At 44.6% G+C, this 14,503-nt stretch overlaps 1 protein-coding gene across 5 annotated transcripts in view; it reads right to left on the bottom strand.

The window, feature by feature from the left end:
• Positions 1-2,214: 2,214 nt before the first annotated feature.
• Positions 2,215-14,503, bottom strand: part of LOC122555728 (zinc finger protein DZIP1L-like) — a 148,178-nt gene continuing 135,889 nt past the window's right edge. For all 5 annotated transcript variants that reach the window (XM_043701783.1, XM_043701784.1, XM_043701785.1 and 2 more), the window contains one exon: positions 2,215-2,789. In XM_043701783.1, the coding sequence (XP_043557718.1) occupies positions 2,698-2,789 (92 nt within the window). In that variant the 3' untranslated portion in view covers positions 2,215-2,697. The remainder of the gene's footprint in view (positions 2,790-14,503) is intronic.

Here is a 14,503-nt window from a genome sequence, read left to right as displayed (position 1 = left end):
CTGAACTGGAGCTGAGGATAATTGGCTGTGCGCATGGCAGTCACTTACCAACCAGTATGTGAACAAAGGATCTGTTCATTTTCCATTTGGGAAGGGGAGGTTGGATGCCACAACGATCAGAGTTCATGTGGCCAATAGTAGAAAGGCCCGACAGCCTGGCAGGAAGAGGTCATGAGGTCAAACCATCTGGAAGGCAGATCAAGCAGAACTGCCAAGCCTACTGTCACACAGTGCAACAGAAAGCTGGATTAACAACTTATTCTACTTTCATTACCCTCTCCCGCCACACTGAAACTGGGAGTAGGGAATACTGCCTGGGAATCTCCAACAAGAGAAACAAAAATTAATCAAAGTCTGAATGGTAAACCTCTTTTGGCCTCTCAGCAACCAGGGATGAGAATCTTGAAAAGTAAATGAATGAGAGAGGGCGGGGGTAGGTGAGACAGCAAGAGAGAGAGTGCACTTGAATCTTTAGCGAGTGGCAGCTACCACCCTGGCAGGCGGTGTAATAGATCTGCTGTGGTCAAATGGAATCATGCAGGCAGGTCAATGGGCTGAATGGCCATCTCCTGTTTCAACCTTCCTGAAATCAGTGTGAGGATGGACAAAAATATCTGCAGCACTGAATTCAGGTCAAATGAGGATCGTCAAAACAACCAATAGTTCACCATAGCAAAGATGTCAACTCCTCAGCGTTCATGGCTTGGAAATTATGAGCAAGAGAAGGAACATTGAGATGGAAATTTTTCTTTTAAAATGCTCCAGGTGTTTTAAAGGAGGAAAGGGAAGATAGAGAATGAGAGGTACAGGGGGGGAATTCCAGAATTCAGGCTCCGATAGCTAAAGGCATGGCCACCAAAGGTGAAGACGATTATAATCGGAGATGTTCAACAGTCAGAGGAAGAGAATTATAGAATGAGATTCCAGGGAATATTAGCAAGTTTTTAGAAGATTGTAGCTCGGGCTGGGGTTCTGGATGTAGGTTTGCTCGCTGAAAAAAAAAAGAACCTTCCAGTTCAGCGAGCAAACCTACATCCAGATCTTGATGGAGAGACTGTGGTTTCAAGAGACAAGCAAAGGTGTGTCTTCTGTGAGAGAGGACATTATTTGGAAATGAGGAGAGGTCAGGATTGGGAATTTGAGGTCAATCAAAAAGAATTAGAATTAGAACCAGCTTTATTGTCACATGTACTCAGATGGGTAGCGTGAAAAGTTTACAAGTCATCACTTATGGCACCATCTCAGGTAGCAAGGTCCTAGGAATGTATTCTTAAGTACAAATTCTCAGGGTAAAAATAAAATAGAAAAATAGAGAAATAAAAAGCCTAGCAATAAATTGGGCGAATTCAGAATAGCAGCCCTTCCAATCCAAACTGCGCCAGGCTTCACCTGAAGGCCAGGAGTCCGCGTTGGCTTTCACCCCAGACATTGCCAGCCAATTCCGCCCAAGGATGGGAGGTAAACAGAGAAAGAAAAGAAATGCGAAAAGACAGAGAAGAGAAAAGAAACAGACGGAGTGGACGAGCTCTGACTCAGGAGTCTTACTCTACCGCCATGTTAGATGGACTTGTCAGGATTTTCCATTTTCCTAAAACCTCTGTGCATTTAGTGCCCAGAATTCCAGAAGGGATGCTCTAGCAAACATCGGTACAGCCCCTGGGTGTGCAACACGCAGGGGGCCTGGCTGACATCCTGCTGAGGCAAGGATCAGGAAAACCCCATCTTAAATTCAGCGTCAAGCATTGTGCAACAACCAGACACCGTGTGGAGAAGACTCCAAACTATCCTCCGAAATGGTGCGCTTTCAGTCAGCAGTTATCCAGACAGACAGCAAGAGATATCCTTCTCTTTGGAGAGTGCGAGGGGTAAAGACAGTAGGATTGCCAACTCTCCATGGTTAAAGATTGTTCTCCAGTAATTAAATTCTAAAATTCAGGAGACAGCTGAGCATTAAAAAGTGATTATCCTCCCCCACACTGCAACAATGGTCATACTTCAAAAGTACTTCTTTGGCTATGAGTCACTTTGGCTCATCTGATGGCTGTGGTATGGTGGCTCAGTTGTTATTAGCACTGCTGCTACACAGTGCCAGGGACCTGGGCTCAATTCTATCCTCTGATGACTGTCTCTAAGGAGTTTGCTCATTCTCCTCTGTGTGAGTTTCCTCCCCTCGTCCAAAGATGTGCAGGTTAGGTGGCCTGGCTATGGGAAATGCACGGATTTAAGTGTGATGCTCTTTAGAGGGTCAGCATGGGCTGAACGGCCTGCTTTCCACACTGTAGAGATTCGATAAATGCAAACAGCATTTTAGTTTTAGCACTTCCTTTCAAAATTTGTGGTTCCTAGCGACAGAAATGTGGGGAATGGGTTTAAAGGTCGGATATATTTGACTGACGGTGAAGAACAGTAATGGCATCTGCTTGTCTCCCAATTAGCACAGGAAGGCAGTGCCCTGTGAGGATGGCGAAAGTGTGGAAGAGGGGCACTTGAAAGTTAGAGGACCCATGAAGAGACACCAGGAATTCCCTTCAACTAGTGCCAATAAAATGGGCAAGTCAGGGTAGTGGACAAGCTCACAATGCAGCATTTCCACATAAAAGCCCCCATCATTATTCCCCCGGTACAGAGGAACCGTCCAGCGGTGAAGCTGAACCAGCCCGAAATGGTTCTATCGATCGAAGCAGGAACCCCCGGTGCTCATGGGAAGTTGAACTCTGAGTCACTGATGTCTGTTACCGTGGCAAAGCTGCTGCTCTTCAGTGACATCACGGTGCCAGCTTCCTTCAACCCTGAAACGAGAGACAAGCTAGTTCAATGTTCTTGCCTCTTATACACAATCCTGCCCTGCACTTACTGGCTACTGTCTGCCACATGTGGTTGAACTAAAGTAAATGGCCAGTACACCCCATTCACATCTCGGCACTGGGACTTTCCTTCCCCATCTAGGATCATCACACAATCCCCTAACTATCCCCTAGCTTACCTGACCTGCTCAACTGTATGCTGCAGACCGATCTTTATGGTTTTGCCAGTTCACATTCAACTCCAACCTGAAACCTGTTGTAAACCTACGACTGAAGATCCCCAATACTGCAGACAACCAAACCCGCATTTCTCACTCCCTCACCAGCGCAGGAGAGGCTATGTTGTACAGCAATGTTACACGACTCTGAAGCAATTTGTAGGTGATGTTCACTTGAGGCTACCACACACAACAACAGCAGATGGAGCTGTAGGCTATGAGACGAAGGAGGAGAAACATAAATCGTTATACAAGTACCTTCTGTTGTACCCTAGTTTGCTAGTAGCAATTTCAAAGTCCGATGAACTCATTTTGGTAATGAGGATAAAGCGAACTTATTAATTTTTTTGGAGAGTTTGCAGAGAAATCTAAAGGCAATATTTCCAGTTTAAAGTGACGCTTTTATAAACCCTATATTCCTGGAGCGTCGGAGGCTGAGGGGTGACCTTATAGAGGTTTACAAAATTATGAGGGACATGGATTAGGGTAAATAGACAAAGTCTTTTCCCTGGGGTCGGGGAGTCCAGAACTAGAGGGCATAGGTTTAGGGTGAGAGGGGAAAGATATAAGAGAGACCTAAGGGGCAACTTTTTCATGCAGAGGGTGGAACGTGTATGGAATGAGCTGCCAGAGGAAGTCGTGGAGGCTGGTACAATTGCAACATTTAAAAGGTAGCACCCCCTCCCTACCCCCCCCCACCCCCCTCCCCCCACGCCATTTATTCCTGCAGCTCATCCATGTAGAATCACAACCCATACCCCAGCAAGTGTAGACCGAAACATCTCCCCTCGGAAACCGAGGAGAGCAACCAACATTTCCACCACCGTGTAGAATCAGCCAAACTCTGGCATCTTATGGATTGAATAGAGTGGCCCTGATAAACTAAACAGTAAACACATCAAATGTTCGATAATATGAACTGTAAGGTGGCACGCCCCGTGCAGCATGACTGGCCAACCTTCCGGGTTTGAGTTGTAGTTTGTCAGTGCAGAAATTCTTGTGAATACAAAATAACGGCCAATAAATTCTCCAACACAAACAAAAGGACATTTTTACTCAGCAAATGCCATTCACTTCACATCAATCTCCTCCCCTTCAATCACAATCGCTTGAATCACAATTGCTTGGTGCTTTTAGGTCCTCCATTGGTCCTAATTTCTTTTGGTTTCGAAGAGACAATTAATCTCATTTAACTGTTCGGACTCTGCTAGTTTCAAAAGGCTTAATACTTTAGTGAGTACTTCATCCGTCAGTTAAAATGGAGGAGGTTTACATAATCAGTGTCTGATAATATCAGATCACTTCTGATCAAAGATAGCAAACTCTGGGAAATAAGAAGTGAGCAGATATTTGATGCTGCATCCCAAGGATGACCTTATAGAGGTTTATAAAATCATGAGGGGCCTGGATAGGGTAAATAGACAAGGTATTTTCCCTGGGGTGGGGAGTCCAGAACTAGAGGGCATAGGTTTAGGGTGAGAGGGGAAAGATTTAAAAGGGACCTAAGGGGCAACATTTTCACGCAGAGGGTGGTGCGTGTATGGAATGAGCTGCCAGAGGAAGTGGTGGAGGCATCTGGCTGGTTATATGAATAGGAAGGGTTTATAGGGATTTGGGCCAAATGCTGACAAATGGGACTAGATTTATTTGGGACATCCGGTTTGCATGGACGAGTTGGACCGAAGGGTCTGTTTCTGTGTTGTACATCTTTATGACTCTATGACATGAGGAAAATATCTTGAATTCCCTTTTCCCCATTCTGCCTAGGCCCAGTTGACAGCCTAAGACCAGAAGGCTGCAGATATACCCTCCTGCCCCCAATACAAATCTTCAAACAGGAGGAGTAGGCCATTCAGCCCCTCAGGCTTGCTCCACCATTCAAGATGTTGAACTTCAACTCCACTTCCTTTCTTGCTCCCCATATCCCTCGATTCCCTGAGAGATAATAAATCTATCACAGCATTAAATATATTCAATGATAGAGACTTCATAAAGTGAATTACAAGGATACAAGTCTCTCTGAAGAGCAGTCTGCAACAACTAGGACTTAAAGCAGCAACAGGTGACTGCTCTCAAACACACCCAGTTGTGATCCTCCAGCACCTCACAGTTACATTCCTTTCTGACAAGGGTGAACTAAGAAAACCTTCCCTTCAAACACCAACTTTAATTATGGGCGGGATGTTGCCGATTTTGAGTTTGGAGGGAAGGTGGTTGAGGTCCATGTGGGTGGTGGGAGAGTGACACTTCCCACTTGTGGGGTGGGGGCAGGGTCTTAGGGAAGGAGGAGGGATGCATACATCTAAATCCCAAGCCGTTCTGGGAGTTTCACCTCACTTCCCTCTCCCTCAGAGCTCAATGGCAATTTCAGTTCCAGTTGGGGAGAAGGAAGGATTTGGGCATGCCCAATGCAGAGCCAAACCAAAGGTATTAGCATTCCTCACAGGCCCCTGCAGATAATCAAGGCATGTATTTATGTTGGCCTTGTGAGAAATGCCCATTGCCAATGGGGGAGCAAGTCTGGTCATTGGTGCATCAAGGTTATACATGCATCATGGATCATAATGAACGCATTATAACTAGTCTTCCAGCTGAAACAGGGCTGTGCTGGTAGTTCAGTGGTTAGCACTACTGCCTCATGGCACCAGGAGCATTCTCCCCTTGGGTAACTGTGTGGAGTTTGTACATTCTCCCCGTGTCTGCATGCGTTTCCTCTGAGTGCTCCAGTTTCTTCCCACAGTCCAAAGGTGCGCAGGTTAGATGGATTTACCATGCTAAATTACCCAAAGTGTGCAGGGATGTGCAAGTTAAGTGGATTAGCCATGGGAAATGTAGGGTGACAAGGATAGGTAGTCTGGCTGGGATAATCTTCAGAGGCGAAGAGTGTGGTGCTGGAAAAGCACAGCCAAGGAGCTAGAGAGTCGATGTTTTGAGCATGACTTCTTCATCAGTCTTCAGCGGGGTAATGTGGACTCAATGGGCCGGATGGCCTGCTTCCACACACAGTACAGATTCTATGATGGAATAGACCCCAGCATAGCAGCAAGGAGCAAACAGGAAGAGGAATGTGTCACTGCAATTTTCAGGACAATACAAGACCCATCCTACTGGGCCAACAAAATTGGAACCATTATATTTAATAAGAACAAAGATGTGTCTACACATATAATAGAAGCCAACCCTAAATCATTCCACAGTAAACGTGGAATATTCCAAGATCTGGAGGCAACCACCTGGAAGCCAGGTCCAGAGTTTCTGTTCCAAAGATGGAGCAAGAATAAACATTTCTGATCATTATTTGTTCATTACTTCCAGCAGGCAGACATGATGTCAGATTGGTTCTCCATGGCAACATTTAATTCTCTTGGTTTGATTTGTCAGACAGAAAAGACAAATATGTTGTCAGAGTTTCCACTACAGCTCTTGCTAATACAGTCCTTAATATCTGGCCTTTCAACTTAATCCAAATCCTTCTTTTCTCAGGAACCTAATTTTCATAAATTGAGGGAATGAGAGTCTTGGTCCTAAGATCTTCTGTATGGTTCTGACATTGCCTGAACAAAAGGCATCATATTGGAGGGCTAATTTCATATCTCTCTCCTCAGTTCAGTTAATCATTAACCCAGATTAGTTTCACCCACGTGACCAAGTGATCTTCAGGTAAACTCACCATATAAAGCTCGATCTGCCCATTAATAATAAGAATTAATCTGCATGAATATAACACATTCCATGGTCTCAGCGAAGCCCACTTTGCAGTCTCTTTTTTCAATTCACTCGTGGTACTTTGCCATGCTAGCTAGGCCAACATTCATTGCCCATCCCTACTTGCTCTAGACAAGGTGATGGTGAGTTGTCTTCTTAAACAATGACAGTCTAACTGGTGTAGGTAGACCCTGTTAGGGAGAAAGTTCCAGGATTTTGACCCAGCCACAGTGAAGGAATGGAGATACGTTTCCAAGTCAGGATGGTGAATGGCTTGGAGGGAATGTTGCAGGTGGTGGTGTTCCCAGGTATCAGCTGCCCTTGTCCTTCCAGATGGAAATGGTCATGGATTGGGAAGATACTTTCTAAGGAGCCTTGGTGAATCTAAATTAATGTGGTCCTTTGTTGTAATGCAGCAACCAATTTTGCACACACAAACTCCCAAAAACAACGATAACAATTGACGAGAACATCAGGCGCATTTGATTTGCTCTTCAAATAATAACCATGACAACAGACAGGTTCTCAGTTTCAAATCTCATTCAAGAAATAGAACGTCTAACTGTGCAGCATTCCCTCAGCTGCAAAAAATCATCAGGCCTCCAGAATGGGCAATGAACACACAATCTTCCGACTCAGAGTTAGGAGCTCCAGCTGACAATCAATGTCTTTCACAGAAACGTAGAAAATAAGTGCAGGAGTAGGGCGTTCAGCCCTTCAATATGATCCCCACCATTCAATATGATCACGGCTGACAATGCAATCTCAGTATCCCATTCCCACTTTCTCTCCATATCCCCTTGATCCTTTACCTGCAAGTGCCATGACCAGCTCCCTCTTGAATATATCCAACAAACCAATCCTAACAGCTTTCTGTGAGAGAGAATTCTACAGGCTCACACCTCTCTGAGTAAAGACATTGCTCCTCATTTAAGTCCTGAATGGCTTACGCCTTATTCTTAGACTGAGGGTGCTGTCTTGCGAAGGGAGAGTGCCGCTCCTTAGGTTGCAGGACTCAGAAGTACCACAGCATTAAGAAAGGGCCACCTTCCTGACAAACTGAACAGAGGCGATTGTAGGGCCATGCAGGAAGCAAGTTGATATCCTGGTGATACCAGCTGCAGCCCTTTAGTTTAAACATTAGGATTTGTAAGGAAGAACTGGACAACATTCACGTAATAAGGGATTGGACTAACAGAATCCCATTACCCCGAATAAAAAAGTTATAGTGACAAACAGAAATAGATAACAGAGAATGCTGGAGATACTCGGCAGGTGTGGCAGCATCTGTGAAGCTAGAACAGAGTTAATCTTTCAAGTCTGGTATGACGGCTGCCTCAGAAGAGATACTGAATTTGTACAGAATTTGCTGCTCATCAGAATTATAACTGACTGCATGAGGAAAGACAAGTTAATTTAAATAACCATTATTTATTATTGATTGTCCTGCAGATACTCAACTGGAAATAACCGTTGGTAATATCTATCTGTTGATGTTCAATTTGGCGTTCCACTCTCAGCTCTTTAACCAGAGCTGTTACACTGAATTTGTTAGCAACACCATGACAACAGCAGACAAAGCAGTGCCAAATAAACGTGTTAAGTCGTTATGCTCTACTATTGCCTTAAGTTCAGGAACCACGTCCAATCTTTTATCGTTATATTGTTTAGTATTGTTACGGCTACGAACTCAATACTTCTTGCGCTATGGTTCATGAAATTTGTATTATGTGACTAAGTGAGAGAGAGAGAGAGAGAGAGAGAGATGGCTCTCTGAATTTTTTTTCACCTGGTCAATCCCCTATGACTTTGGACTGAGAGTTACAGAAAATCCCATTGCAAAGTTTTACCTTGGGGTTTTCAAAGAAAGATGACAACATGCTCTTGGAAGCGGAAAATGAATAATATGTGCTCTCAGGATAAAATGGAGTTTTGAGTGACTGTACAATGCAATAGTTTTGATACCATATAATCACAAACATTAAATCCAATTCACTAAATTCAAAGAAACCACACTGAGCACATACTGACTAACTGCTATACAGTGAAGCAGGCAGATATACTATATACTCAGCGACAACAGTCCCTGAACAAATCAATAAATTAATGGGCTGCTGAACATCAGTACAAATGAATAAAGCAATGTAGCAACAGATACCAGGAAATTCTACAACTGCTGTCACAGTGGGCTTACTATCAAATCAATAAACTACTGGAGGAGCAGGCAGTAGTGAATTAATATATCCTTAGGGAAGCAGACGCATCAATATATCTTTTCCTTGTGGAGTTAGCCAAGTGGATGTTGTTAGCCACTGCACTGAGAAACTCTGTGCTCTCCAGAGAGAAGTATCCTCTGGGACCATCAGAGAGGAAAATGGAGACTCATGATGTGTCGCAAGAATAGGCTCCCTCGTTGTTATCAACGGCTCACTGCCACTGGCAAGAGCACCATGCTGGAAGAACACAGCCTTTACTGAAGAGAAAAGGGACCACGTGCTTCAGGTGAAACAGCCAGCCCCATATACTCCATAGATTGTGCAGGTCCTTATAGCATCTTTAGATCTCGCTAAATGCCAGTTTGAATATTATGGCAGTCTGGACTTCATAAATACTTGTCACATGCCTGAGCTTATTATAACATCCTGAAGAGGCTAATCTGATGAAATATCAGCCTCAAATGGTTCAACACCATGACAAAGTCTCTAAACTACGTGACAGAGTCAATGCAGAGAGGTTGCTTGCCCTTGTGGGAGAGTCTAGGGACTAGCAGTCATAATCTCAAAGTAAGGAGTCACCTATTTCCAACAGAGATTAGGAGGAATTTCTTTTCTGTGAAAGTAGTAAATCCATGGAAATTATTTACCACAGAGAACTACCAAGGTTGGGCCATTATCTATATTCAGGGCTGAGATAGATCTATCATCAAAAAGTGTGGCGCTGGAAAAGCACAGCAGGTCAGGAAGCATCCGAGGAGCAGAAGAGTCGACGTTTCGAGCATAAGCCCTTCATCAGAATTCAAAAGGCTCAATGAGCCGGGGTGAGTATAGTGGTCATCACGAAGGAGAAGGTGCTGGGAAGGTGAAAGGTCTGAAGGTGAATAAATCACCTGAACCAGATGGACTACACCCCAGGGTTCTGGAGGAGATGGCAGAGAAGATTGTGGAGGCATTGGTGGTGACCTTTCAGGGGTCTCTGGAATCACAGAGGGTCCCAGAGGTCTAGAAAATGACTAATGTAACACCCTTGTTTAAGTAAGGAGGGAAGCAGAAGACAGGAAATTATAGGCTGGCTAGCCTGACCTCGATTGTTGGTAAGGTTTTGAGTCCATTATTAAGTGTAAAATTGCAGAGTACTTGGAAGTGCATGATAAAATACAGCTGAGTCATCACAGCTTCATCAAGGGGAGGTCATCCTGACAAATCTGTTAGAATTCTTTGAGAAGGTAATGAGCAAGTTAGTCAAAGGAGAGCCAGAGCAGGTGATCTATTTGGATTTCCAGAAGGCTTTTGACAAGGTGTCACACAGAAGGCTGCTACATAAGATAAGAGCCCGTAGCATTGGGTGCAAAGTACTGGCATGGATAAAGGGTTTGGCTGACGGAAAGAAGGCGGACAATAGGAATAAAGGGATCTTTTTCAGGATAACAGCTGGCGATTAGTGGAGTTCTACAGGGGTCTACAAGGCTACAGAGAAGGGACAGGTCATATTGAGGAAGTGAGAAGGCTACAGAGAGACTTGGAGAGCCTAGAGAGTGGGCTAAGAAGTGGCAGATGGAATACAATGTGGAAAAGCATGGGGTTATGCACTTTGGTGAGATGAATAGAAGTGTAGACTATTTTCTAAATGGGGAAAGGCTACAGAAATCTGAAGCACAAATGGACTTGGGAGTCTTAGTTCAGGATTCTGTTAAGGTTCACATGAAGATTCAGTTGACAGTTAGAAGGCAAATGTAATGTTAGCATTTATTTCAAAGGGCTCAAATACAAGAACAGAGATGAACTTCTGAAGCTGACAAGGCTCTGGTCAGGCTGCATTTGGAATATTGTGAGCAGTTTTGGGCCTTGTATCTAAGGGAGAATGTGCTTACATTGGAAGGGGTCCAGAGGAGGTTTACAAGAATTATCCCAGGGATGAAGACCATAAGAAATTGGAGCAGGAGTAGACCACCTGACTTGTGGAGCCTGTGCCACCATGCAATAAGATCACAGCTGATCATTTCATGGACTCAGCTCCACTTACCCGCCAATTCACCATAACCCTTAATTCCTTTACTTGTTATATGAGGAGTGGTTGAGGATTCTGGGTCTATACTCAAAGAGTTTAGAAGGACAAGAGGCCAGCATAGACTGGATGTGGAGAAGATGCTTCCACTAGTAGGAGAGACTAAAACCTCGGGGATAGCCTCAAATTACTGCACTTGCCAAGGGCTCTTCTGAATTATAGATGGTTAAGTGTTCATTTGTGGAACAAAATCAGCATGCTTTTACTACTGAACAGCCAAGGCTACACAGCGTCTAGTGTTATTGTTGGCACACCTCAGGGCGTGTATGTGCTGCCAACAGGGTGGTGAAAATCTGTACTGATGTGTTCCTCACCCTGGCAAAGAAAGGAGACACCTTCAATGACAGACAGACCATCTTGTATTAAGATCTAAACACCATAGAGGAACATTTGCAGAAGCGAAAAGCTCAAGCTGATCCCCACAAAGCAACAGGAATGGCACACGCAGCCTGCAAGTGACCTTCTGTAGCAATACTGTGGAACATGACCCCACTTTGACCTATTCAGGATCACCATCAATGAACACCTGAAGAAGCTTGCTGCTCAACATAAGACTGTGGTCAAGCTGGTCTTGATACTGGCAAGCACGTAAGTGGAGAACATTACCATCAGTGCTTTGAACATCAGCAAGACTCTTTGTGTACCCTGTAGCAGAGTGGAGTACTGTGCACTGGGATGGATGAGAGGTAACTACACTCAATCTGCAGCTATCCAACTGAACTCTGCAATGCTGTATATTACTGGAACCCTTGAGTTATATCCAACACACTGACTGCTTTGATATTGCACACTGTTCTCCTATCCATTTGCTAAGGTGCCACAACCCTCTGGGATGTCCAACAAATCAAGGAAGACAAACATCTCCCCCTCTACCACAACCTCAACAAAGTTCCAAACACCTTTTACATCGCACAAGCCCTTATCGAACCCTAAATGCTTAATCTTCAACAATGTGATTTCAAGCCAGATGATGTCTTGTACAGCTGAAGTGATTCAGAGTCTCAACAACAAACATTTGGTTAAAGACCAGCGTGGGTGACCTTCAACCACATCTGTGCAAACTGTGGAAGACGTGAAACCTTGATGCATTACTGGAGTATTAAGAAGCTCTTCTATGTCACCATGGTTACCCGGAATAGTCAGTGGATCACAATGCCACAATCACAGGACAGATGCATCCCATTCTTCTGGTCCTAATGCAAACATCTGAATGTTTATATAAAATGATCGTTGCTGCTCCATATCTACACCAGCCAGAAGAAAACAGAGAGATGACAAAAGAATGCTTTCTGGATCTAGTTTTACAGTCGTGCCCTCAACTTCTGGGTTCCCTCGCTAGTGGCAGTAGGTTCTCTGCACCTACCCTAACCAATCTTCCCATTCCTGATTGAAGGACTTATGCCTGAAATGTCGACTCTCCTGCTCCTCGGATGTTGCCTGACCTGCTGTGCTTTTCCAGCACCGCACTTTTCGACTCTGACTCTCCAGCACCAGTAGTCATCACTTCTCCTAATCTTCCAGGAGGTCTTGTGTACTAATAGGTAATGCAGCATCCGAGCAGCAGGAAAATCAACTTTTTGGGCAGGAGCCCTTCATCAGGAATGCCCCTAATAGGTAATGCCCCTACCTCAGGGCCAGATGCTCCAAGTTCGAGTTTCACCTGAGGACTGGATAGTCATGGAAGGTGTATCTTGATGTGACTAAACAGGTTGATTGTCGTGCTTCAACAACCCTATGTCAGGCAGTAAAAACAGAAGAGTTTCCTGATAAACCTGAAATCAGTGGTAGCTACAGCACAACAGTCTCACTGATTTAAAAGACTCCACATTCAGGTTACATCCAAATCAGCAGCAAAAATAGGCCATTCAGCCTGTTCCATCATTCAATAAGGTCAGATTTAATCTATGTGTATGCTCATTCCATATTCCTACCTACCCCCATAATCTTTTATTCCCCTGCCTAATAAGAGTTCCCCTGCATTAAAAACACTTATTGGCCTCCACCATCTTTTGAGGCAGAGTTCAAAGTCTCACAATCCTCAGACAAAGAAAATGTCCCTCGTGATCTCATTCAAGAGCAACCCAACATTAACTGCACACCCCATCCCCGGTTCTGGACACACATGAGGAAATATCCTTTCCACTTGTTCACCTTGTCAGGATCCATGTTGGATCTTACATACTTCAATCAAGTCATCCCTCGTTCCTCTGAACTCCAGAGAAAACAAGCCCTGTCTGTCTGATCTTTCCTCGCAGACAACATCATTCCAAGTGTCAATCTGGCAAACTTCCTCTCAAATATCTCCAACGCAGCCTTCCTCAAAAAAGGAGACCGCAGTCCTCCTCACTATCATCTGGGGGCTAGTGCCAAACTTAGGAGACCTGTCTCACAGACTAGTCATTCAACAGCCCGACATAATCATACTCACGGAATCATACCTTACAGAAAACATCCCAGACACCACCATTACCATCCCTGGATATGTCCTGTCCGACTGGTAGGATAGACCCAGCAGAGGTGGCGGCACAGTGGTATACAGTAAGGAAGGGGTTGCCCTGAGATATCTCATGGCTTCAGGAAACATCCTGCTGATTATTAAATAATATCCTCCCTCAGCTGATGATTTGGTACTCCTCCATATTGAACATCACTTGGAGGACGCGCTGCAGATGGCAAGGGTACAAAGTGTGCTCTAGGTGGGGGATTTCAATGTCCACCACCAAGAGTGGCTTGGCAGCAGCACGACTGACCGAGCTGGTCTGGAGCTAAAGGACACAGCTGTCAGACTGGGTCCACGGCAGGTGGTGAGGGAACCAACAAAAGGAAAAAAGCATACTTGAGTTTATCCTTACCAATGTGCCAGCTGGAGATGCATCTGTCCTTGACAGTATTGGTAAGAGTGACAACCTTGTGGAGACAAAGTCCTGTCTTCACATTGAGAATACCAACCATTGTGTTGTGTGGCACTATCATCGTGCTAAATGGAACAGACTTTGAACAGATCCAACAACTCAAGACTGGGCATCCATGAGGTGCTGTGAGCCATCAACAGCAGCAGAATTGTACTCTATCACAATCTGCAACCTCATGGCCCGGCATATTCCTTAGACAACCATTACCATTGGTTGGTTGGCTAATAGGAAACAAAGGGTAGTGATAAACGGCTCCATTTCGGAATGGCAGGCAGTGACCAGTGGGGTACCGCAGGGATCCGTGCTGGGACCACAGCTTTTTACAATATATGTTAATGATATAGAAGATGGTATCAGCAATAACATTAGCACATTTACTATGATACAAAGCTGGGTGGCAGGCTGAAAAGTGATGAGGATGTTAGGAGATTACAGGGTGACCTGGACAAGTTATGTGAGTGGGCAGATGCAAGGCAGATGCAGTTTAATGTGGATAAATGTATGGTTATCCACTTTAGTAGCAAGAACAGGAAGGCAGACTACTACCTCAATGGAATCAATTTATGTAAAGGGGCAGTACAGA

Source organism: Chiloscyllium plagiosum, chromosome 13 (genome assembly GCF_004010195.1).
Source record: "Chiloscyllium plagiosum isolate BGI_BamShark_2017 chromosome 13, ASM401019v2, whole genome shotgun sequence".
NCBI lineage: Eukaryota > Metazoa > Chordata > Chondrichthyes > Orectolobiformes > Hemiscylliidae > Chiloscyllium > Chiloscyllium plagiosum.
Note: the sequence above shows the minus strand (reverse complement) of the source record. Positions and strands in the feature narration are given on the sequence as shown.